This window comes from Haliotis rufescens, unplaced genomic scaffold (assembly GCF_023055435.1).
Source record: "Haliotis rufescens isolate VD_foot unplaced genomic scaffold, xgHalRufe1.0.p SCAF_1, whole genome shotgun sequence".
Classification (NCBI taxonomy): Eukaryota; Metazoa; Mollusca; class Gastropoda; order Lepetellida; family Haliotidae; genus Haliotis; species Haliotis rufescens.
The window spans coordinates 37,014,428-37,041,110 of record NW_025963779.1 but is presented as its reverse complement, the minus strand read 5'-3'; the positions used below and the strand labels follow the sequence as shown (position 1 = coordinate 37,041,110).

At 40.0% G+C, this 26,683-nt stretch overlaps 1 protein-coding gene across 3 annotated transcripts in view; it reads left to right on the top strand.

Annotated features, from left to right (window-relative positions):
* Window positions 1–26,683, top strand: part of LOC124135704 (death-associated protein kinase 1-like) — a 165,375-nt gene that overhangs the window by 43,335 nt on the left and 95,357 nt on the right. For all 3 annotated transcript variants that reach the window (XM_046501183.2, XM_046501182.2, XM_046501184.2), the window contains exons 3-8: window positions 1,657–1,795; window positions 3,638–3,761; window positions 4,734–4,809; window positions 21,982–22,134; window positions 24,502–24,547; window positions 26,456–26,545. In XM_046501183.2, coding sequence (XP_046357139.1) covers window positions 1,657–1,795; window positions 3,638–3,761; window positions 4,734–4,809; window positions 21,982–22,134; window positions 24,502–24,547; window positions 26,456–26,545 — 628 coding nt within the window. The remainder of the gene's footprint in view (window positions 1–1,656; window positions 1,796–3,637; window positions 3,762–4,733; window positions 4,810–21,981; window positions 22,135–24,501; window positions 24,548–26,455; window positions 26,546–26,683) is intronic.

The following is a 26,683-nucleotide window of genomic DNA, read 5'->3' as shown; positions in this document are numbered from 1 at the left end:
TCAGGCTTAGGGCACAGGTCACAGAGACAACTAACCAGTTTTTGTGAGAATCCATCGGACCCGTACTCGCAACCTTCAGATTGTTAGCCACAGTATCGCCTGACTTCAGTCAATGTACACTTACGACTTACGCCCGTTCCATAATCTACAAGTGGTAATCCCAAATGGTATGCATGAATGACAGGGTATTCAATAACTTGTGTGATTTTTTAACAGGAAAGTGTGATACATTGATTTTTTTGTGAATATTAAATGTGAGTGAAAATTTGAAAACAATGAAGAAATGAACAAGAATACTCATACAAGTGCTTTTTTTTGCACACATCAATATTCATGCTAAATATAAATATGAATATAAATTCAATATAATCGCACGAGAAGGGTGTACAACCCACTTAGGCCCCAACACAACTCATATCCATCTTTTTCATCACAAACTTAATTGATCCACTGCAAAAGATGTCCCATGGTCTGTAGGTAGCAACATTTGGATGTGTGCAGCTCACATGCTATGTTATGACTTAAATACAGTTCAAAGTGGCATAAGCCCATGTCACTCTATCCAAACAAGGAGCCTTACTTTGTCTTCCTGAGTGCATAAAATTATATGTGATTGCTGATTCAATCCAAACCTCAACCAATGTTGACAATACTGAGTGAAAAATTAAGAGGGGTTCTGGGGTCCTTCAGGTCACCCCTGAGGAAAGATCAGTCTAAGGACATCCTAAATCTTAATTTTTCACAATAGAGTTTAAGACAAGGATCCCTTTACTTTCATGCTTAATTTTGAACACTGCAATAGATTGTCATTGTGAAGAAACAATTTGTTATGTATATTGTTTTGGTACATGAATGTTCTCGATACCATCTATGAAACCCATATCCCTCCATATTGCTAGAATAGTTCTAAAAGTATTGTTTATCCTTTTCCATTAAAATATATGAAAGAAAAAGTCCCGATTGGTCTGTGCAGTCGGAAGTGTTTATGATAAGGTTAATTGAAAATAAATAAGTATATAGGAGTATAAAGTACATGAGAAAACTAGAATGCCAATCAAACAGTTAGGAAAAGTAGAGCATACAATTTTGAAGCAATATTTTGAAAATGAAACAACTATCAGATTGTCTACTAAGATGTTTCTGTTGATGTATATGTAACTACTGTAGGAAACGGGGGGTGAAACTATTAGTCATGATCTTAATAACCTTTAAATATTCTTGTCTTGGTAGACCAACCAAAACCTGACAGCTGTGGAAAGGACTGACCTCTGTTGAAAGGACTGACCACTGTTGAAAGGACTGACCTCTGTTGAAAGGACTGACCTCTGTTGAAAGGACTGACCACTGTTGTAAGGACTGACCGCTGTAGAAAGGACTGACCACTGTTGAAAGGACTGACCACTGTTGAAAGGACTGACCTCTGTTGAAAGGACTGACCTCTGTTGAAAGGACTGACCACTGTTGTAAGGACTGACCACTGTTGAAAGGACTGACCTCTGTTGAAAGGACTGACCACTGTTGTAAGGACTGACCTCTGTTGACAGGACTGACCACTGTTGAAAGGACTGACCTCTGTTGAAAGGACTGACCTTGGTTGAAAGGACTGACCTCGGTTGAAAGGACTGACCATTAATTTGTCAATGCTCTGTGTTTCAGTGTGTCAGGTGGCGAGCTGTTTGACTACATCTCAGAGAAGGACCATCTAGGGGAGGAGGAGGCCTCAGCCTTCATTAAACAGATCCTGGAAGGAGTCCAACATTTACATAATAAAAACATTGCACACCTCGACCTTAAGGTAAAAAATAGACACAAATGTTGTTTCAGGGTTATCTGATCAATCCTGGATTGTATTTTTTTTTAAAATGATTGCACATCTAAGCCATGCCAGAGAGAAATAGGGGACCAGGTTGATATTCGGTTTAACTGATCAGCTCGGAAGGGATCTCATGCACACAGTGCACATCTTAATCTTAAGTGTAGAAGATATGGTATGTTTATTTTATAGTTACGGGAGTTACTGGGAGTTTAGTTTTGGTTAAGGAAACAGATAATTTTTTATAATATTGAAGAACACATGTAAAAAGAAATGATATGTAAATATGGACCTAACATTAGGCAATGGAATCTAGTTATTGAAACAGAATCATTATACACACTAAAAGGAAGATTGGAATGTTGAAATAGGGATTTACTGACAGTAAATGGAAAATGTGTGGAATGTATTGCACAGCCTTTGTCCACAGCTGAACACCAATTAAATAAGGATTGTTGTTCAAAAGCAGAGTTTTATGGATATGAATGAAACATGAAATCCATGGTGTCACACATTAACATTTCTATAGAATATAACACTAAATTTTTATATTTTTTTAAAGTGTTTAATGTTATATTAGTTTTCAGTCAGTGGATCTGAACTTAAGTTAATGTTTGTCATAAAGCCAACATAAAGTGTTTGAAAGTGGCATGGCTTTGCTTATGATTTGGGATGGAGAAGCAAGAACCCAGGTTGTGTCATAAATGTTTTACCAATTTTTGAGAGCATCCTGCTGGTCACCGGGTACTTCCCCTGGTGGGAACAGAGACAGGCCTACCAAAGAAGTGAAACTGTCAGTTTTATGTGATAGAAACTAACTTGATTATCTGTAATTACTTCTTTGTGCCTTTGCTAAGTGAATTAGTGGTGTAGCTCTGTTCATGAATTACCACCATGAGATCTATTACTGTAGCTCACTTGGTTGTATTTGTATGAAACCTTTGGTAATATTCAACATCATTGTTTTCTAAATGCTCAATCATTTTTAATGATTTTCTCTTCTGAATGTTTTCTGTACCATGTTTTTCTCACTTGTAATTGTAACACTGAAGTTATCTCCCCTAGGAGTATTCAACATGTCAGTTATTTCCCTTGATAGAATCCACACAATGGTATGCTCCCTTGATTGTAATGCACGTAGTTGTTACATGTATCTACATTTCAAACACAATGTCCACATATCCTCCATGGATAGAACATCTGCCTTGAGAGCGGAAGGTTGGTGGTTCGATCTCTTGGGCATGTCATACCAAAGGATGTTAAATATATAATAAACAATGGTACCTGCTGTTACCCTGTCTGGCACTCTTCAGTATTGTATAAAGCAAGAACTGGTCGGTTCAGAGTCAGTATCAGTCATGTTAAACTGTGGCATGGTATCTCAGTTAAACCAGCAGAAGTCCAAACAGAGTCAGTATCAGTCATGTTAAACTGTGGCATGGTATCTCAGTTTAAACCAGCAGAAGTCCAAACTAGTCCTTTACTAAGCAGCCGGACACAGGTCTGCGTGTTATATATGTATGTGAAATATTCTTGGAACATTAAGTTAAATCCAGTTTTGCCTCATCTAACCTCAAACACTGTAGCATTTGACATTGTGATTATCATATGCTATGAAATTCATACTAAAACTGTCATTTTACCCTTTTCTCAATGAAAACAAAACAAACTGCTGACCTGATGACCTAAGATGTCAAATTGCTAATATTAATAGGAAACCTATCGATTTGGCTTTAGTTTTCATGATGATGTGGGTTAGTTTACAGTCAGGTGAGTGTTGTGAGTTCTACAATAATACCAACTCACCATGTCCTTATTTCACAGCCTGAAAACATCATGATGCTCAACTCCAACAGTCAGGACATTAAGTTGATAGACTTTGGTCTGGCTCAGAAGATCCGACCGATGGATGAGCACCGAGCTATGATGGGAACCGCTGAGTTTGTTGGTGCGTACATACACTGTCACATGTAGACCCATTGACATTCCCTGGGGCGTGTCTTAGATCCCAATGAGGAAATTGGTGTGTAATATTTCTAGATTTTCTAGGTTTCTTCAATCAAGGAATTAATCTGAAACATAGAATCAAGTGCTACAAGGGTATTGATCAGAATTTCTAGTTGAAGTGAATTTACAGATGTTAAGGCAATGAAATTTAGGGAGTTGTAACTTGTAGGCCAAAGTAGAAAATTTAATTGGCCTTGAAACTAGTAATTAATGAAGTACAGCTGATGCTCATGTAACAACCCCATACTTCAATCAACTTGTGAAAAGAAGATTAGAAACTTTTCACCATTTACCAATAACGTCTTCAATAATATATAAACTTATATCATTCAGTTTCAGAATTTCTTAATCAGTTCTCAGCAAAAAAATACTTGAATACATGTTCTTTAAATTTAAAAGAGATTTTCATCAGGTTTCATACTGACTACAGCAGTGTATAAGGTGTAAAAAGTTATGCAGTTGTGCAATAGGCTATGAATGTGTAATTTAAGTCTGGATATACCCACTAAGTTGATGGTTGACGTCAAGATTAACTGACATGTCATTGTTATGAATAGATGTAGGCTACAGGTAAAACACATCAAAATTAAAGTTTATCCTCGATTTTTGTGAACAATTTTTGACAATTATTGTTAGATTGACAGGAACTACTGTTGATTAATTCTATCATAGACACAAATTAGCTTACACTATACAGTTGTCCAAATTAAGACTGAGAGTCAAAGGGTCCTTGTCATAATCGCAATGTTAAAAGTTCAAGATTTGGGGATCCCTAGATTAAAATACTATAACCAAAAAATCTCAAGGACCCCAGGACCTCACATAATTCCAAACCCTGTTATCAGTCTAAGGCTTATGTCACACGAGGCTACTGTATTGGGACTGCATGTAGAGGGTGTGTTCTCTGTTTCAGCCCCGGAGGTGGTGAGCTACGAGCCCCTGTCCCTGGCCACAGACATGTGGAGTGTGGGAGTCATTACATACATCCTGTGAGTTGCTTCTCAACACTGCAGCAGCAGCAGCATTTGTGTAGTAATTACATACATCAATCGCCACTGCTGGGTGGAACCAAACTGCCAGTACCTTATACGTATCAATCTACAGATCAACATGCTCTTACACAGTCACTTATCTTTATTGGCAATATGAAACTCATGCTTGTTCTGCTTATCCGAATTTTCTTGATATTTTTTTTAGGATTTTTTTTCATGCTTAGAGTAAATGAGTGTTGGGTTTACCATGCTTCTAATTATCAGAAGCATCAAAGGATGTTGCATATGTCATATCTGAAGACAAATAAACAAGCGGGACAAAAAACTACACGCATGTAACTACACAGTAAAGAACGCTTCAGATCTACAGGCTCTGTGGTAATGGAATCCATGTGGATATTACTGTCTCGTTCACTGTATTTTTTTCTTGGTTCAAAGTTATTCATGATTCATACATATATCTGGATAGCTTAAACTGATTTTAGTTATGGTCGATATGCTCAGATGAAAGGAGGGGGAAGGACACTGATGAAGGGAAGGTCAACTTGGGTGACATGTGAATTGTCGGTGTTTTCGATTTCCTGAATGGTTGACAATAAGCTTTAAGAGCAGCTTCCTCAATCAACTTCAACCGTTCCAGACTGTATTTAAACAGTGACCTTCTGTGGGTTAAAAAAACAAAGGGAAGCAGGCAGTTGGAGATGTGCCATCATGCCGATGGATAATGAGAATGTTTTGAAGGGGCAGGGAATTAACATCAGAGTTTGGCTAATTCCTAGTTTTACACTAACCTTAATCTACCCAGTAGAGACAAATCTCTAACATTGATTTTGAGTTAAAATGATAATGCATTCAAAAGTAAATATTAGATATTTTTTTGTTTCTTTTTTTGTTCAATGCCGCACTAAGCAATATTCCAGCTATGTGACAGCGGTCTGTAAATAATCGAGCCTGGACCAGACAATCCAGTGATTGACATCATGAGCATCAATCCACGCAATTGGGATACGATGACAAGGAAATATTAGAATAATACTTTTTTGAGAATCGATTCATAGCTAATTATGGTTCATTCTGAAGAAGAAAATGATGATCATCAACATTGTGACAGTCTGTATTTTGACTCTTAAATCTCGAACTCATCTGAAAACACACAAAAATATGTTTCATTTGTTTTATCTGTGTGCCTTGCTTTGAACTTATGCACAGTTTCATAAAGGTTGCTTTAGTAATTAACCTCAAACCATTCTGAAATAAACAACTCTGTTGACTCTTATTCAAACAGTGAAATATTGTGTGATATGAAAATAACAGCAAACATCCTTTGAGTGTTAGCCTGACAAATACGCTGAAATGCAAGCCAGACAGTCGTAGATGTCCATCAATCAGTGTGTGTCAACATGTGACAGTGACTGACATCCACAACCAGAGTGCAGTAATTGACACTTATTGCCAGCCAATTAAGACAAGATGTTACCTCAGGAATGTGAAGTTAGGATCCAGGATATTATTGTTCTTGTTTGATGACAAAATAGGCAAACCATGAAATGAGTAGGAAACAACACTTTACATTCACAAGATAGGATGTAAACAAATTATCTTTCCAGAATTGATCATGAGCGTAAATAGGAAGCAGTTAGAGAAAGAGATTGATCAATATTTGACATGTTTTCCACTCTGTCAATTTGTGCATCAACAGTGACCAGGTCTGGTTTTCACACTGGGACAACACTTGACTCTGGTGAAAGAGCAGTTGTAGCTTCTGTCAATACAACTGTCACATCACTATCAGCATCACTATCAGCATCACTATCAGCATCACTAACAGCATGGACCGCCTCCGTGGTGTAGTGGGTAGATGGTGGTGTAGTGGGTAGATGGTGGTGTAGTGGGTAGATGGTGGTGTAGTGTGTAGATGGTGGTGTAGTGTGTAGATGGTGGTGTAGTGGGTAGATGGTGGTGTAGTGGGTAGATGGTGGTGTAGTGTGTAGATGGTGGTGTAGTGTGTAGATGGTGGTGTAGTGGGTAGATCCTGGTGTACTGGGTAGATCGTGGTGTACTGGGTAGATCGTGGTGTAGTGGGTAGATCGTGGTGTACTGGGTAGATCGTGGTGTAGTGGGTAGATGGTGGTGTAGTGGGTAGATGGTGGTGTAGTGTGTAGATGGTGGTGTAGTGGGTAGATGGTGGTGTAGTGTGTAGATGGTGGTGTAGTGGGTAGATGGTGGTGTAGTGGGTAGATGGTGGTGTAGTGGGTAGATGGTGGTGTAGTGGGTAGATCCTGGTGTAGTGGGTAGATCCTGGTGTACTGGGTAGATCGTGGTGTAGTGGGTAGATCGTGGTGTACTGGGTAGATCGTGGTGTACTGGGTAGATCCTGGTGTAGTGGGTAGATCGTGGTGTAGTGGGTAGATCGTGGTGTACTGGGTAGATCGTAGTGTAGTGGGTAGATCGTGGTGTACTGGGTAGATCGTGGTGTAGTGGGTAGATCGTGGTGTACTGGGTAGATCCTAGTGTACTGGGTAGATCCTGGTGTAGTGGGTAGATCCTGGTGTAGTGGGTAGATCCTGGTGTAGTGGGTAGACCATTACTGCCTCGAGAGTGGATGGTCAGTGGTTCGATCCCCTGGCCGAAAGACTTTAAAAGATAGTACTTGTTATCATGCCTGGTGATCAGCATTAAAGGGAAAAATAATCTGTGCACTGTTTCTGAGTGGGGTACCCATGTTAAACTACAGCGTTGTATCTAAGTGGGCTAGCACTATAAAACTTGGTCCGGACTAGTACATGCAGACACGCAAACATACACACACCTGCATACACGTTACTATGTAAGTACATTAATATTGAAATTGATGTTAAAACCTGATTTCATCTCACCCCCTCATTGCCTGCGTCGCTGTCAGCAGCAGGAATGCTGCAGGGATAACATGATCTTATCCTCAGTTCCTGGGTCTGGACAGATGATACCCAGTCACACTTTGCTCAGTTGTGTCAACTTTTTCCGCCATTGCATCTTTTTTCCAAGCTCAAGTATTTGTTGGTTGGTCAGTTTACTATTTGGTTGATTGATTAGCTGGTTTACAGGTTGTTGGATGGTTGGTTGACAGGTTGTTGGATGGTTGGTTGTTCACACTTTGCTCAGTTGTGTCAACTTTTTCCGCTATTGCATCTTTTTTCCAAGCTCAAGTATTTGTTGGTTGGTCAGTTTACTATTTGGTTGATTGATTAGCTGGTTTACAGGTTGTTGGATGGTTGGTTGACAGGTTGTTGGATGGTTGGTTGGTTTACCAGTTTTATTTGGTTGGTTGGTTTACAGATTGTTGGATGGTTGGTTGGTTTACAGATTGTTGGATGGCTGGCTGGTTTACCTGTTTCATTTGGTTGGTTGGTTGGTTGGTTTACGGGATGCTGGATGTTTGGCTGGTTTATGGGATGTTAAATGATTGGCTGGTATACAGATTGTTGGTTGGCTGGCTGGTTTACCAGTTTGATTTGGTCGGTTGGTTTACAGGATGTTAGATGGTTGGCTGGTTTACAGATTGTTGGTTGGATGGCTGGTTTACCAGTTTGATTTGGTTGATTGATTTACAGGATGTTGGATGGTTGGCTGGTTTATGGAATGTTAGATTGTTGGCTGATTTACCAGTTTGATATGGTAGCCTGGCTAGTAAGCTTACTTGTTGTTTGCTTTGTTTGTTTACTGGTTTTCTGTTTATCTGATTCTTGCTGATAATATGACAACCTAGCAGTCACTGTTGGCAACAAATTTATCGGAGGGTAAAGTTACGACAAATTAGTAGTGAGACTCATTTCAAGATGCTTTCTGACAATGACATTAAGTGCAGCCAATCTTGTGTTAATCTTTGGACTCTTTGACTTGAATGTGTTCCACGATGCATGTGATCCTTTTCTGATGCAGCTCCATGCAAGTTGGGACATCAAAATGAGTGATGTTGTGATGGGAGAAAGTGCATGGTGGGAGTACCAAAGTGAACACATCTATCTTGTGTATGTCAACCACACATGTCTGTCATACCCGGCCAGGAAATGTATGTCAGATGTGTACACCCTCCGAGGGTCTTGTAAAGGTGCACAGCATCATTCTCATGATTCTTGGCTCTGTGCCACCCTGTACTCTTGTTTGAAGGAGGTGCACTAATAGTTTGACTACTTAGTGTGCAATGTTATGTTTTTAAAATTTTGTTTGTATTTGTAGCTTTTCACTATAATCCTATTGTTGTATCCATTGCATTTTGTACGAATCAGTCTATCATGTCAACTGCCTTGAATTGTTGCTGGAGTGTTACTGATTTGTGTAGCTATGTAGATGTCACTGTTCATGTTGGAATCAGGAATAGGACAGTAAGAACAAACAGGGACATGAGCACATGGAAACACAAATGGATGCAGCACAGGTTTTTCAGGCCTGATATATGTGAAAGGTAAACTGGATCTGATTTCTAGAAACTTGAGTATTTAATTGTTAAGAAGTCTGAAAATGGAACTTTAATTACAATCTAGACAATAAGCTTGTGGCGGTCTATGCTAGTGTCTGGAATGTATATTGAATATCGGCTAATGAAAGGGCAGCAGACCATAAAACCCATAATGATAATTTCTAATTCATTCTTTAATCTCTGATAATGAGACAATGTATCACAACATATGTATCATATTATGGAGACAATGTCTTCAGCTGCTTAACAACAAAATGTTGTGTGTAACCTCCCTATGTTGTGGGTAAGCTCCCAATGTTGTGTGTAACCTCCCAATGTTGTGTGTAACTTCCCTATGTTGTGTGTAACCTCCCTATGTTGTGTGTAACCTCCCTATGTTGTGTGTAACCTCCCTATGTTGTGGGTAAGCTCCCAATGTTGTGTGTAACCTCCCAATGTTGTGTGTAACTTCCCTATGTTGTGTGTAACCTCCCAATGTTGTGTGTAACCTCCCAATGTTGTGTGTAACCTCCCTATGTTGTGGGTAAGCTCCCAATGTTGTGTGTAGCCTCCCAATGTTGTGTGTAACCTCCCAATGTTGTGTGTTACCTCCCTATGTTGTGGGTAACCTCCCTATGTTGTGGGTAACCTCCCAATGTTGTGTGTAACCTCCCAATGTTGTGTGTAACTTCCCTATGTTGTGGGTAAGCTCCCAATGTTGTGTGTAACTTCCCTATGTTGTGGGTAACCTCCCTATGTTGTGTGTAACTTCCCTATGTTGTGTGTAACCTCCCAATGTTGTGTGTAACTTCCCTATGTTGTGTGTAACCTCCCAATGTTGTGTGTAACTTCCCTATGTTGTGGGTAAGCTGAAACCTGCAACTGTCACTCCCTGCTGCAAACAGCAAGTTCTGCAACATGTGCTGTAATTTGTTGCTCAGCTAATAAACCCAGATTCCATTGGAAAAGAACTCTTTCTCTGTAAAGCTGGGGTTTTTTTAGGTAATGCTACCTCATCTTTAGAGAGATGAGAATGGATGCCATTCTCAGCAGGTGAGGCATCCATGTACATTTCATGATGTCAGGATGCTGTCTTATCTACTCATCACAGTAATATGTTATGAATGATTGGCTGTTTTGGGGTAACATACATAGAGATGTTGAATTATATGTACAAATCTTACTAAACGAGTACATCTAGGAAGTATTGCATAAATCCCCTTGACTTATGTTCATGTGAGGCAGAGTAAATCTGATTTAACACAAATACCTTGTATGGTTTTAGGTGGTATTTAGAGATTATTAGTTGAGTATGTTTCCACATTGTAAATATTTTATAATTATGTAACAGGAATAAAAAAATATTTCTTCTGTTCACCTGGCGATATGATATTTACAATAGGAAACACATGAGGGTAATAATCTCCTTATAATATTCAGTCTCAAGATACCCATAAACCTTGCCTACTGGTTGATATTTATGTGAAATAATATATATTCCACATAAAATCTTCCTTTTATCCAAAAATGGCTTAAAAAATCTGGACAGAGAATTTCAAGTACCAACAGTCCAAAATGCACACTATTGTGTCCCACTTTGGTTGGTTGGTAACTCTGGTCAATTAACAAGGGATTCTTATATCCAGAAACCCATGTTTCCGGGCAATATTTGAGAAAATGCATGTGTCCGGATGAGCGAGGTTCGACTGTTATGTTATTCTTAAAATGATCAATGTTTAGAACATTGTTTCAGTGACTGAAGTTCCTGCAAGCTGACCTTATTTGCCTATTTATCGGATTGGTTGGTTGGTTGGTTGGTTGATTGGTTTGTTGTTTACGTCACACTCAGCAATATTCCAGCTATATGACGGCGGTCTGTAAATAATCAAGTCTGGACCAGACAATCCAGTGATTGATATCAAGAGCATTGATCCACGCAATTGGGATCGATGACATGTATCAACCAAGTCAGCGAGCCTGACCACCCGATCCAGTTAGTCGCCTTTTACAACAAGGATTGTAAACCAGGGTTATTGGATTGGTTGATCACATCATTAACAATATTCATTATATACATTTATCTTTGTGATTTTTTAGAAAGATTAGAGAAACAAAATCATTTTTTTATCACTCAGTGAGCATGTATAAAACAATATCTGATATTCCTGATATTGTCAGATCAGATAATTGTTCAACCTGTTATAAAGTTATGAAAAAAAAAAGAATAGTTATGAACGTGAAAATAATATATTTTTATTCGCGTAAGCAAAACATAAATATCACTCTCACTACTTACTCTTCACAAATGCACCATTTCGGCCTATTTTTCACTCAAGCCTACTTAAACCTGTCACCATACTGCAAAAGTGTGTTGGAATGACCTGTTAAATATTCAGAACTAAACAGATGAGGTGTTGGTTAACAAGGCATGTGGTACAAGAGTTATGATGACGCGGCCTGTACAGCTACTGATGAAGGAAGTTGATAGTGTGTCAGCCTTCCTGTCATGGCTCTACTGACAGCCTGTCTTCCCCCATCCCACAGGCGATCACACACAGCATCACCAGCTGCAGAATATGCTGCACTTTCAATAGCATTCAGCAACAACAGAGGAACGATTGCTTGGCTTTTTTATGTTGATTAAATGTACAGAGAATAATTATGTGGAGTTGCTTTAGGCATAAAAGTAAATGTTTTTCTTACTTGAAATGAATATATATAATTTTTTTTGTACTGATACTAAATTTGGTCTTGAGAAACTTAATCAGTGAGTGAGTGAATAATGTTTTATATAAGTCGGCAATTTTTCGAGCTGTATTACAGCAGCCTCGCTGCCTGTTATTACCGGTAATCGATTCTGCCAAGTTGTTAAGTGCCTGAGAAACTATCAAAAGTGTCAGGGTAGGACTATACATTATAAACCACCGGATCCTCAATTGGTTGGGTCTCATTAGTCACTCTCCCAGACCCTAGAGAATTACAAATACATCCAACTCAAATCTGGAATAATTTGGCAAGTCTTCAGCTCTATGCACTGACAAGATTACAGAAATTTCAACAAATTAGAGCCTTTTGGCAGATTTGTTTAGTTCCTGAAATTAAGCATTGTTCTGGGCTCTCATTTTGATTATATTTCTTATTTTGCAGATATAGTTTTAAATATGATAAAAGTATTTCTGGAACTAAATGTCAGTCGAGGGTCTTATGACAAGCTTAATTGAGATACTGAACACCAATTCCACCTGGAATTCCCACAGAACAGAAGAAACATTACAAGAAATAATAATACATGTAATCATCATCATCATCATCATCATCATCATCATCATCATCATCATCATCAAAGGTTGAACCTATTCACTCACATTGGGAAACTTACATACTACTTTGAATCCAAATAAGCACATTTCCTCCTGAGATACGTTTGCTTTTAAGAAGTAATTTACCTTTGGTATCTCTGTGTAGTGCATCTGTGAAGGAGGAAATGAATGCCACCTCCTCTTTAACTTAACAGCTTCATCAGACCCCAGCTGAAGTGAAAAAACAAATATTCCATTTTAGTCTTGATAAGCCATTTCCTACATTATCCTAAGATGGAAACCCCATTATACAAGTTTTAAAAAGACAGCTTGCAAGAGTAGTATATTTCCTTATCATATCCTGATCATGTTGGAGACTGTCATGAAATACTGCAGTGTGAGTTGGTGAGAGGAAGTGGTGCAGGGCTGCGTGTGCTCATATCTCACCTGCACACACGTGCATGAGTCACAACATGCTGCTGGCTCTACCTGCATCCAACACCAGCAAATGCAGGCAGAAAAGTCTAAAAAGTGCACATTTATCCAAGTGTGCATATTTCCGGAGTTAGACTTTATTTTGGTTCAAAACAAATCTGCGTTTTGCCCAAAATGTTTGTTTTTTTAGGGAAATGGATGGAGGAACATGAGTGTTTCAGATGGAGGGTGTACTGTCAAGGGAGCGGTCATGCAAGTAATATGGTGGTCAGGGTTTTAAGGATGACCAGATATCTTTGAGAAAGAATTTGAACTTATTGCCAAGGGTTGAGATATTGTATGGGGAAAATTGTATATATACTCACTGCCAAAAGAAACTTGAATACCATACATGTTGGTTAATATATATGAAGAACATAATGGTCATTTCTCGGTGAGTATATATAAAAGACAAACATTCATTTTTTCTTCTTCAGAAATTCACTTTAATTAAAAAGCAGTGACGTGTTCTGGATTTCAGAACAATTTGTTTGAATCCATGTACAGATATATGTGAAAACAATAGCTTATATCATGAAATGCTAGTAGCAATCCACTGGAACAAGCCAGTAAAGTTGTTTTTTCATTCTTGCATGATTCTAGTGTTTTACACCAAGGCCATCATTCTGAGTTGTGGCAGTTGTCTTCAGACAACAAGCTCCAAACGCTAACCCCAGAGTCTACCAGCCTACAGATGACATGAGGGAAAAACTGTACTCGTAATGCACTCAGTCTTCGCTGTACATGTAAGATATAGTTGAGAGACTGAGCAAAAACATTGACTGCATAGATGACATGATTCCTTCCACTTATGAAACAACCATCAGTGTTGTTTTTTCATCCCAAGCAATTATTTTTCTGTCTCTCGAGTTACAACTCTCAGGTTACATAAGTACTTTACTACCAAGTGGGTGACATGCAATTAGCTGACAATTGCAGATGTTCAACTGTTCATGAGTGAGTGAGTGAGTTGGGTTTAACGCTGCTTTTAATAGTATTCCAGTTATATCCCAGCATGTCAGCTTAATGTGGGAGGATGCAGGTCTCAGACGTTTACCACTTGAGTGAAACCCATGAGCACAGGTATGGTGCTGACAAACCTAGAAACATAATTGGGGCGAACCGGGATTTGAACCCACAATCATAGGTTTCTGGCGTGCCCAAGGAACGCAACTCTGCAAAACGAATCGCGGCGCCTTAGACGGCTGGGCCACCCGTGCCCCCCAACTGTTCATGATGTGAGGTATGATATGTGCTCTGTTGTAGTATAAGCTGATCCTGATGCACCTCCTCAACTGATGCCATGCCTGTAGGAGTTGCAATGGTAGTTGTAAGAGCTGCTGAGGTTGAGGGTAGGGTGAGCACAATTTGTTTATTGATATTTAAAAGAATTGAGTATTATACATAAAGGTCTGGTACATTTCCTGATACATATAACACTCAATTCCTTTAAATATCAATAAAAAATTTTTGCTCACCCTATTTCCTAATACATATTAGTAATTGATGTGGATGTGTAGAGTGACTTGGGCAAGACCCTCATGTCAGGATGTCAGATTTGTCTCCCTTTATCAGATATTGACATCATAGGTACAATTTATCTCCCATTGATAGGAATCAGGAGCTGTAACAGACTGATATCAGGATGTGGGATTTCTCTCCCTTTATCAGGCATTAGGAGGTGTAGCAGGTAGATATCAGGAATCAGGTGTAGTAAATAGACATTCACAGCAGGAAACGGGATTTATCTCCCTTTATCAGGCATCAGGAGGTGTAACTGAGATAGACATTGACATCAGGAAGCAGGATTTATCTCCCTTTATCAGGCATCAGGAGGTGTAGCTGAGGTAGACATTGACATCAGGAAGCAGGATTTATCTCCTTTTATCAGGCATCAGGAGGTGTAGCTAAGGTAGACAATGATGTCAGGATGTGGGATTTATCTCCTTTTATCAGGCATCAGGAGGTGTAGCTGAGGTAGACAATGATGTCAGGGTGTGGGATTTATCTCCTTTTATCAGGCATCAGGAGGTGTAGCTGAGGTAGACAATGATGTCAGGGTGTGGGATTTATCTCCTTTTATCAGGCATCAGGAGGTGTAGCTGAGGTAGACAATGATGTCAGGATGTGGGGTTTATTTCCCTTTATCAGGCATCAGGAGGTATAACAAGTGTTTTCTGATGTTAGGTTAGTGATGAGGCATGGCTAGATCTATTACCTGAAAGGAGCTAGTTAGAATGGGAGTATATGTTTTCATTCTTTTTCACATATCACGTGCATGCTGGTATTGGCAAGTCAGGTCTGCCACAATCTGAGAATGAGTCTGGTTAAGCCAGATTCCATTACAAGGACTCTTATTGCCCTGCAAGTTTGTTCCTCTGCCAAATGGTGGCAGTCCAACATACATAAGTTTTTTATCTTCCTGCATACCATTTTCCAGTAAGTGACTCTGTCAACCTAGTAATAAAGATAGTAATTACATTACCAGCATTGCACACAGTTCTGTGGTTGCATCATGCTTGGGCTGGAGGTGGAGGTCAAGAATGCTAAATGAAATCTGATCACAGTGATAGAATGATTTGAATTAGACAGTATGACCTTGTCAATCGACAGTAATCTGTGTTTTCACCTGCTGGTGGATACCCCTAACAGCCTCCAACAACTGCTGTCCATTCCCCTGCTGGCAGGTACCCCTAACAGCCTCCCATCACCGCTGTCCATTCCCCTGCTGGCAGGTACCCCCCCACAGCCTCCCACAACCACTGTCCATTCCACTGCTGGCAGGTACACCCTAACAGCCTCCCATCACCGCTGTCCATTCCCCTGCTGGCAGGTACCCCTAACAGCCTCCCACGACTTCTGTCCATTCACCTACTGGCAGGTACCCCTAACAGCCTCCAACAACTGCTGTCCATTCCCCTGCTGGCAGGTACACCCTAACAGCCTCCCATCACCGCTGTCCATTCCCCTGCTGGCAGGTACCCCTAACAGCCTCCCACGACTTCTGTCCATTCACCTACTGGCAGGTACCCCTAACAGCCTCCAACAACTGCTGTCCATTCCCCTGCTGGCAGGTACCCCTAACAGCCATCCATCACCACTGTCCATTCCCCTGCTGGCAGGTACCCCTAACAGCCTTCCCCAACCACTGTCCATTCCCCTGCTGGCAGGTATCCCTAACAGCCTTCCCCAACCACTGTCCATTCCCCTGCTGGCAGGTACCCCTAACAGCCTCCCACAACCACTGTCCATTCCACTGCTGGCAGGTACCCCCTAACAGCCTCCCATCACCGCTGTCCATTCTCCTGCTGGCAGGTACCCCTAATAGCCTCCAACATTTGCTGTCCATTCCCCTGCTGGCAGGTACCCCTAACAGCCTCCCGCGACTTCTGTCCATTCACCTACTGGCAGGTACCCCTAACAGCCTCCAACAACTGCTGTCCATTCCCCTGCTGGCAGGTACCCCTAACAGCCTTCCATCACCACTGTCCATTCCCCTGCTGGCAGGTACCCCTAACAGCCTCCCCCAACCACTGTCCATTCCCCTGCTGGCAGGTACCCCCTCACAGCCTTCCACAACCACTGTCCATTCCACTGCTGGCAGGTACCCCCTAACAGCCTCCCATCACCGCTGTCCATTCTCCTGCTGGCAGGTACCCCTAACAGCCTCCAACAACTGCTGTCCATTCCTCTTCTGGCAGGTACCCCTAACAGCCTCCCACCTCCAGTGTCCATTCCCCTGCTGGCAGGTCCCCCTAACAGCCTCCAACATCTGCTGTCCATTCCCCTGCTGGCAGGTACCCCTAACAGCCTTCAATCACCGCTGTCCATTCCCCTGCTGGCAGGTACCCCCTAACAGCCTCTCCAGACCACTGTCCATTCCCCTGCTGGCAGGTACCCCCTCACAGCCTTCCCCAACCACTGTCCATTCCCCTGCTGGTAGGTACCCCTAACAGCTTCCAATCACCACTTTCCATTCCCCTGCTGGCAGGTGCCTCTAACAGCCTCCCCCAACCACTGTCCATTCCCCTGCTGGCAGGTACCCCTAACAGCCTCCCACAACCACTGTCCATTCCCCTGCTGGCAGGTACCCCTAACAGCCTCCCACAACCACTGTCCATTCCCCTGCTGGCAGGTACCCCTTACAGCCTCCCACAACCACTGTCCATTCCCCTGCTGGCAGGTACCCCTAACAGCCTCCCACAACCACTGTCCATTCCCCTGCTGGCAGGTACCCCTAACAGCCTCCCACAACCACTGTCCATTCCCCTGCTGGAAGGTACCCCTAACAGCCTCCCACAACCACTGTCCATTCCCCTGCTGGCAGGTACCCCTAACAGCCTCCCACAACCACTGTCCATTCCCCTGCTGGCAGGTACCCCTAACAGCCTCCCATATCCACTGTCAATTTCCCTGCTGGCAGGTACCCCTAACAGCCTCCCACAACCAGTGTCTATTCCCCTGCTGGCAGGTACCCCTAACAGCTTCCCACTTTAATGACAAGCATGGCATACAGGGGACCGATTCTATTTCAATCCACATGAGGTACTAGTGCAACCTAATGCCATCTTAATACCTTCAACAATACCTTCGACTTTCTAAATATGATCTTGCCTTGTGATATCCCACTTCACTTACGGAGGTAAATGCTACAGAAGATTCATTACATGATTACATCTTTACAAACACTTCCTTAATGTCCTTGTTTCTTCAGGTGGACATGACATTAGCAGAATTTGCTCTTCATTTAGGAATAACATATCTGATTTATCTGACCAGACTAGTTTTAACAAGTTTCTAAACTCATAAGTCCTTCCCTCACACACATGCAACATTCTGTGTTAATGCACGAGGCAAAACCAGTACCAGGTATCTTATATCTCATCATCGCCATGTCCCCTTTTTGTTTAAAAGATAACCACATCAAAGCAATTCAATATGGTAGATGAACTGTTCTAATCTTGGAAAATTCCTCCTAAAATGGCCAAATATTGTTGACTCTCTGTAAGCAGCATTGTTTTCTCATTTACCCAGTGTACCTTGAGATGCTGGTATGCCTAGTCCCTATCTTGTACAAGGCAGCAGGCATCTGTTGGCTTGCCTGGAGATGGGAGTGATACACACCGATCCTGCTGCACAGGGGGCGAAGAGTAATTTTTACATTAAGGGTTGTAACAGGGGGCCATATGCTAGAGCAGCCTTCTCCCGGAATAAACAGATCTCAGGCAGCAATATCAGCTCCATCTTTAACTTCTCCATATCTGCAGATCTCTTCGGTTACCAAGGCCACACCCAGTTAATCATTTGTGTGTCAGATTTATTTCTCATAATGAGGATTGCAGCTGCAGTGTTTGTTTTTAATTTAACATAAATTTGAAGATGTGATTTTTTGGTTTAACATGAGTTGTATAACTGACCATCTCATAATTCCAATTTATATCTAACGTGATGGGCATAGCACAATATATGTATTTAGAATGTCATAATTGACCCACAATGCCCTGTCTGCTCAGCTATTTCTGCATGTAGGCAGTGGGGTGGCGTACACGCACGCACGCACGCACAAACACAAACATAAACACACACCCTGCTGTGATATTGCTCGAATATTGCTATAAGTGGCATAAAATCATGCTCACTCACTCACTCACTCACTCATATAATTGTTACACAGATAGTATGTGAGAAAACATATACTACAGGTTTGGCTTTTTACATGTATATATTTTGGCCGATGTCCTTCATGTCTGCCCATTAATGTATTTTACTCCTGTTTTTGCTTGTAATTGATATAGGGTTTAAATTTTGTGAATGTGATCCCAACAAAAGTATCTCTGAGAAGGACCACTATTTTACACATATGGCTGGCATGGTGACCACATTGTAATAATATTTCAATCCAACATTGATCCCTCTAGTCATGTATCAATGTGTAAGTCAGGGAGTTACTAAGGTTTGTTGCATTGAAACATATTGTTTGGTATTTGGTACTGTACACTTTTACACATCTCTCAATGCCTTTGATAGTATAGCACAGCATTATTGCCAACTGTTGATATTTGAACCTGTCATCATTGTAGTGCCAATTGGGTAGTTCAGTTGTTGGTCATATGTCATATAGCCTGGATCTATCTGTCTGAAAAGAGTTAATTTGTTGAGGGTGTCTGCAATATGAGTACACATTCACATCAATGGGTTGAGACAAGGAGGTTCATTAAGTAGACTCCCTCCTGGTGTCCTGGGGTGGCCCAGTGTAAACTTGGGCTTTGACTTGTCACGCACCACCAGGCGGGGGCTGAATTCCCCACCTGGGTGCTGTGTGTGTCCCTCTGACTGCCCTCTTGCCCAGCTGTCTTCAGGGTAGTATCGTGGCTGACGTAACGCCCCGCTGCTTAACACAAACCCAGTAGCCACTTCACTGAGTGTCACTATTCATTGTGCCCTTGATTCCCACACAGAGTAGTGAAAGTGGGTAAGGAGAATAAACATGGAAGTTGAATGTTTGCATTTGGAATGCAGACACCTAGGTTGAATGATCCTGCAATCCTCCTTCAAGTGCATGGTGACATACATGTATTTGGCAGTAGCTGGATCCCCTGTCACATCTATCAGCCTGCTCACTATATCAGCTAGTCGCATGTGTTACCCCCATGCTATACTGCAACACAAGGGATTTATGTTGTGGAATGAATCTAATCATTGACTCAACAATTCAAGGTGTATAAGTAGGCCATGTGTGTTATATACAGATTTGCTTGGTTGGTTTGCATTTGACTAGTTTATGGATATACATCTCTGATATTGATACATAGGAAGCTTCCATCACAGCTGGCAAGCATTCAGATATTAGTATTTATCTTGGCATTCTCAGAGCTGATATGGCTCCAAGTCTGCAACAAATGTTGGTGAAAGTTCCTAATAGGAATTAAAGATATCCTAATTTTGGTTATCATTATGACTCTTAACTTACTATTTTATACTTATTAAACTGAATGTAATGTATGAACATGCGGACATGCGGACCTTAAAAAAATTCCCAATTTACCTAAACTGTAAAAGGTCTTTTGTTTTCCCATTTGCCCACCATGGGAACTAAGCTTAAAGTCCTACAAAAAACCCTGGTTATACACATTGTATTTGCCAAGGAATGTAAGGGGTTAGGTGATAATGAATCATGTCAAACACAAAGCATGATTTGTTATAGACAAACAGCACATCTTAATTTCATAGTCTATGTTCCTAATTTTAATTGAATATGATTCGTGGAATATGCAGTCATACTTGTCTTGTGTTACAGGGTTTTACTCAATACAGAAATGTGCATCCAGTACGCACAAATGAAGAGAATAAATGCAGAAAAAATATATATTGTATCCCTAGGGATGCAGAATAATATTCCCTGTACCAAATTCTTGACAAGAAATGTACGGTTCCTGTAATTAGAGTAATTATTAGATCTTACAGTACAATAACTACACTATTTCATAACTTTACAGGACTCTCATATTTCCTGTCAGGACCCTTGAAATTAGTAATTGGGGGTCCTCTGGACTCATAGTTTTGTAGGTTGAGGTAAAACCATGGGGTATGCTGACACTTTTCGGTTTTCAAAATTGGTAATCTAGTTGTGCTCTGTGATTCAGCTAAAGTGTATAATGTTCTAAAATACATGGACAAGTTACTGACAAACAACGATGATAAATATTTCAGTGGCTGAGTGTTTGATCATTTTGATTTTGATTTTTTCATGTTTTTAACATAATCAGAATTGGAGTTACAAAGGTCTGTGGTTTCCAGACAGCAGTGTTTCACTGTAGATTGGGCTGGATCAATGTCGACTGCATATCCAGGCCAGACCACTGGTAACATCTGTACCCTGGAAGTGTGTGGACAGCCAGCCAGCCAGCCATGCAAATAACTATCAACACAGAATTAAAACAATCTATATATCTAACTGTACTAGAACTGCAGACGTAGAAAGCAACTCATCAGCGATAAGCAGAGGCAGTGTTCTGCTTATTTAAAGACTACACTTGTGTTGCTTGTGTTGTCATGATGATGATGATGAGACATTTTGATATTTTTCAATGAAAGAAATACTCTTTGATTATTGGAAATGCTTTGGTTATTTATACAGTGACATGAACTGAACACGATTCTGTCACATACTACGCAATGTATCAGTAACTGGTAGATGTTTTCATATCATGAGTGAGTGAGTGAATGAATGGAGAGTTATTTGTCATCATTGGCCATCATTATTCCTATTTTCATCAGACGCACTCAAATTATGATACAGTAGTATATGGGTATAACAAACTAAAAAGGACTGGAGAAATCAGTCTGTTATGTATGTTGTTAATCATGTATGTTTTTGCTTGGAAACGTCCGCTATCTTGGACAAAAGAAAACACAATACACATAATTGCAGCATTGACTTGTTTAGCAGTGATCCCATCATAGCATTTAATTAATAACATTTAATAACATTAAATTCATAACATTTTTCATCAAATATCTACATGTATATAGCATTTCAAGGTTTACACACGGGAAGAACATTTCGTTGTATCCGTTTGTTCACTCTATCCGTGTTTGTTATATCTGTGTTCTACTGTATATTCAGGTGTGCATCAGGTGTGGTTAAACATGCTGAAAGTGAGCTCTCTTATGACACAATGGGTACAGAGACACACAGGCGTAAACAGGATTAGATTCCCCCTGGGTGGTAGTTGCCCATCCAGGCAGGACTCCAATGAAACCATATTGACCGCCCAATCCAGTCAGATGGCAAGATTTTGTCTATCCCCAAGATTTAACTCCCCAAATAATAGTTTTTTTTAATCATTTAGTTCTTACTATCCCCTCAGTGAAAGAGAGTATGAAAAGGAGAATCGTTGTGACAGTTTCATGTTCTAGCTTGTGACAGTGGATGTTGAGTGTTGCTTTGTCTATCCACAGACTGAGCGGAGCATCCCCTTTCCTGGGTGACCACCAGCAGGAGACCTACCACAACATCACCGCTGTCAACTACACTTTTGATGAGGAGTACTTCTCGCAGACCAGTGAACTCGCTAAAGACTTCATCAGAAAACTCTTTGTCAAAAACACCAGGTAAACAGGGCAGTGAGATGTGTTTACATCTTGAGACAGTTTGTAGCTCACCTGACTGAAAGTTCTTGTCTTGGCCTGTTTGTCCACTTCAGTGTGTCTACCCTTTTAAACATGATCTCTCAGAAACCAATGAGGCTGAAACATCACATACTTGATCCCTTCATTGATGACACCCCAATTTTGAAGAGGTTTGAATCCAATTTTCAATATGTCTGCCACAGCCCTTGATTTTATAAAATGAAATAAAATTTTATACATGTGCAGGTAGTAGTGATGCTTAGCATATGTTCCATTTGTTGCGATGTTTTACATTTTGACCGTTGCACTTCTCCAACACTGAGAGCTGAACTCTTTATTGCCATAACTCAGCCCTTCAGTTCAAAATGAAATGAAATTTGGTATATGTGTAGTTAGTACCAGTAATGGTGCTTATATCTTCCATTTTTATCCCCACAGCATATTTTGGGATTTTTCTAATTTTTTTTTTTTTTAATTTTTATGGAATGAAGTTGGACATAGACTCAATTGGGGATGGAGTTCGTTTCCGGGGCAGAATTCGAAAACCATTCAGTTTATTTGATCGAAACTTGGCAAAGCTATCAGGCACATACTGAAGTGGTGCCTTTTGGTATTTTGGGATTTTTCTAATTTTTATTTTTTTAAATTTTTATGGAATGAAGTTGGACATAGACTCAATTGGGGATGGGGTTCGTTTCCGGGGCAGAATTTGAAAACCATTCAGTTTATTTGATCAAAACTTGGCAAAGCTATCAGGCACATACTGAAGAGGTGCCTTTTGATATTTTGGGATTTTTCATTTTTATTTTTTTAAATTTTTATGGAATGAAGTTGGACATAGACTCAATTGGGGATGGGGTTCGTTTCCGGGGCAGAATTCAAAAACCATTCAGTTTATTTGATCGAAACTTGGCAAAGCTATCAGGCACATACTGAAGTGGTGCCTTTTGATATTTTCTTTTTTTACAAATTTTTCTTTTTTACAATTTTATGGAAAGAAGTTGGACCTAGACTCCATTGGGGAACGGGTTCGTTTCCATGCCAGAATTCAAAAACCATTCAGTAGGTAAACAATGTATGCTTCTTAAAGAACTTTCAACTGTTGACTCATTACATACAGAATTGCATATTTACTTGTGGTTACTTTACAGACAGCTGCCGGGGGGATATGTCATCTTTCTGATGACTCTTGTTGACGATATTTTCAAGTTTGACCATGATTTGACCTTGCTCAAATTCAATTTTCTATATGGCCACCTCGCCAGACATATTGAAAAAGCTAATTATGGCCAATACTTAGTCATATTTGTTCAAAATTGTAGTTCAATGGATTTGAAGTGTATCATAATATTTTACGATGAACAAGGCCGTATTTCAATAACTATCACGATATGTTTGATAATTCTAATTTTTTTATTTCAAAAGCAATCTGAAACATGAATGTATGATTTAAAGTTCATTAATGGAACAAAACAAGATGCCGGTGTAACATAATGTTTACTCATTCAATAAATACGCAGCCATCTTGGGCCCCAGATTCATTGTGTTATTGTGTCATTGTGTCTACAACAATATGTTAAGGCTACAGACATATCTTAAAGACTGTAGCTATGTGTTGTAGTACTAGGAGCACTGATCTGAAATGGGCATTAACATCAATATTTTTTAACTTGTGAAGCGGTGTGCATTCACGTGTGTGTGGTTATTTGTACTTTTCCAAACTGTGCCAGTTTTGGAGGGGCAGCCAACTAAGGTACAAGGCCACAATTTAACAATTTAGCCAATCAGATTCCATCTCTCATAACGCTTGCATTTGCTTCAAACAAAATGGTGGCGCCCAGTCAAGACAGTCAGATCGATTATCAAGATCAATATTGTAATAAGACGAGTCTTACTTCATGAAGTGCATGAAATCACATGAGCACCTTCAAAAACATGAAAAGATTTGGAAAATATCTGTTGACACCAAGTTGGACCGAAAACTGCAGGGCTGTTTACGAAGCGGATGTCGTTAAGCAATTTTGATTGGACTATGCATAGCCTTGTTAGTCCAGCCAAAATATAAATCCACAACTCCAGCCCTGTTCGGCAAGGGTGGAACTGGACTTTTATAGTCAGTATTGTACGGAGCCTGACGGACCTTGTTTTAGCCCCATCATGGCAACGCTCAGAGCTTCTGTATGTGCATCAAAATATTGATTTCATTTAAACTCTGTGATATGATGTAAAAGTGAACATTATTTTCGCCTTTTGATTCTTAAGCAAAGTTGATATCAAAAGGAAGATTCTGTTGATAAGTATGTTTTCATAATATATTCTTAGTTCTTTTCTGTTTTCATGTGTTTGCAGAAAAAGGGCCACCGTGGAACAGTGCCTTGCTCATCCCTGGATAAAGGTACTTTAATTATTTGTTGTTCCTGTGTGTGGGAAACTAGTCTTCCCTACAATGTCAAATATTTAGGCGACTGTTTTCTGCGAGTTGTCTGTATGTAAGGAAGTAGCAGAAAGGAAAGCACTCTATTAAATACTTATGAATTCTGTTGAAACAGTTGAAGTAAAATCAAACAGAATGACAAAATGTTACGAAAATGTAACAATTCCAGGTGTTGCGCTTCCCAAATTCACTTCTACCTGGAAAAATATTTTCTCCCAAAGAAGAAAAGAATTGCCCCAATGATCTTTTTATATTCATCAAATACAAACATATGCTTGATATTTCCAAGTATGCCTGATCTCATTTATGCCTGCATGTTTACATTATAATAGACGAAACGTGTATTCATGTGAGCAGATTCCAGTGAGGTTGTTTTATTGCAGGGTTGCTTGGAGGAGCCCTTAAATCATTGAGCAATTGATAAGGTTAAGAAGGGTTATCTCCCTTGATGTGGTTCTTGGTGCATGCCCTGTATCGTGCTGGATGATTAGTAGGGAACACAACTAAACAGTTCTGTATGCAGTTACTGCTGATGACTAAGACACTGTAGTAACATCAAGTGCCTGTGCCAGTCTTACATGAACACTGTAAAATCTGCTTGTCAAAAGTGTCCTACATGTAAATGGTCTCAAAGTGTTTGTGCCCAAAAGAACTTTCCTAATAATGTTGGCAACAAGCATCTTTTGATTGATATTATGAAAAGAGTTGAGGTGGTATCTGTAAGGCTTGACATGATATGGAATGACCAAACCAAAATTAGCATTGTGGAGATTGTTTTGTTTTCTAAAACTTTGAAAAATGTTTTATTTGTTTTGTTTTATATGCATTTATGTTCACATAATGCATGTTTGTTTGTTTGTTTCCCATTATATATATTCTGTAGTATGACTGTTGAGTGACCATGGCAACTAATCCAGATGTAACCAGTTTTGTGCTGCGCCTCCCTGCTTTCTGACTGTGTATCTTACAGTTGAAGCTGACAAACTGGAGTCCTATGTTCAACATGCTGCCAATAGTTGATCTAGTGACTTTCCTAATCCATATCCAATAGTGTCCTTCTATCCTATCCCTGTTCTTCTGCAGGAATATTTCCCTGCCCCTGTGAATTGTCGCTGTTTGTCCTGTCCACAACACCGGCACACATCATGCTGTGGTGATTGAGGAATTCTCTTACACTTCAAACATTCTGCCAATATAGTCCCATCTCTCAAGTATTTTTTATGCCAAACAAAGAATATTTCATGTTAGAAAAATAATAATTAAAAAATAATTATGGAATCATTTTTATAGCATGTACATCACATGACTTATCATTGAACTGCAGAGGACTTGCAAATTTAACACAAGTAGAAGCATGACTTTGCATCTTCGTATCGTTAGCAACCAACAAATCATTTTGTTAAAAAAGTAAAATCTTTGTGGCACTCGATAGTTTTATGCACACATCAAAATCATCGAAATAGATGTATTTTCAATATTCTTACATGTTCCTAACTCACACGAATAAGACTTCCAATGAATTTCATCTTGTTTGCAATTCTGTTTTGTTAGGACTGTTTATTTTTCATGCAAGCTAGATAAGAGATCTTTCCATGCCTTCCGTGTACTAATCAAAGCATATTAATGCAAATTGTACATGATTCTGTTTATGTGAAAATTAATTACATTTGGAGCTTGTAGAATATGTTTCTTCTGTGGTTAATCTCTGGCTATTTTATACTTTTGTTTATTAGTTTCAAGCTTAAGTGATGTGTTTTGATAACATGACTAGCTGTTTTACTGTTGTAAGTTAATCCTTCTCACTGAGTAGCAATGAAGATGACTGATAGGTTTGAAGTAATGTTTTCATGTATGTGGTTTCTGATTCAGCCCCAAGAGAAACAGCAGGAGAATGCCAGGAGGTCTGCTGTGATCAACATTGACAATTTCAAGGCTTTCATGGCAAGGAAGAGATGGAAGGTGAGGAGGATGGGGAATAATGTTGTTACAAGGTACTGATTTCAACAAAGGGATTGATCCATCTTCCAGAGATAACTGACTAAACAAGTCCAGTTTCCAGTTGCCGAACTAGGCTGGAATTTCGTGGTTCAATCGTAG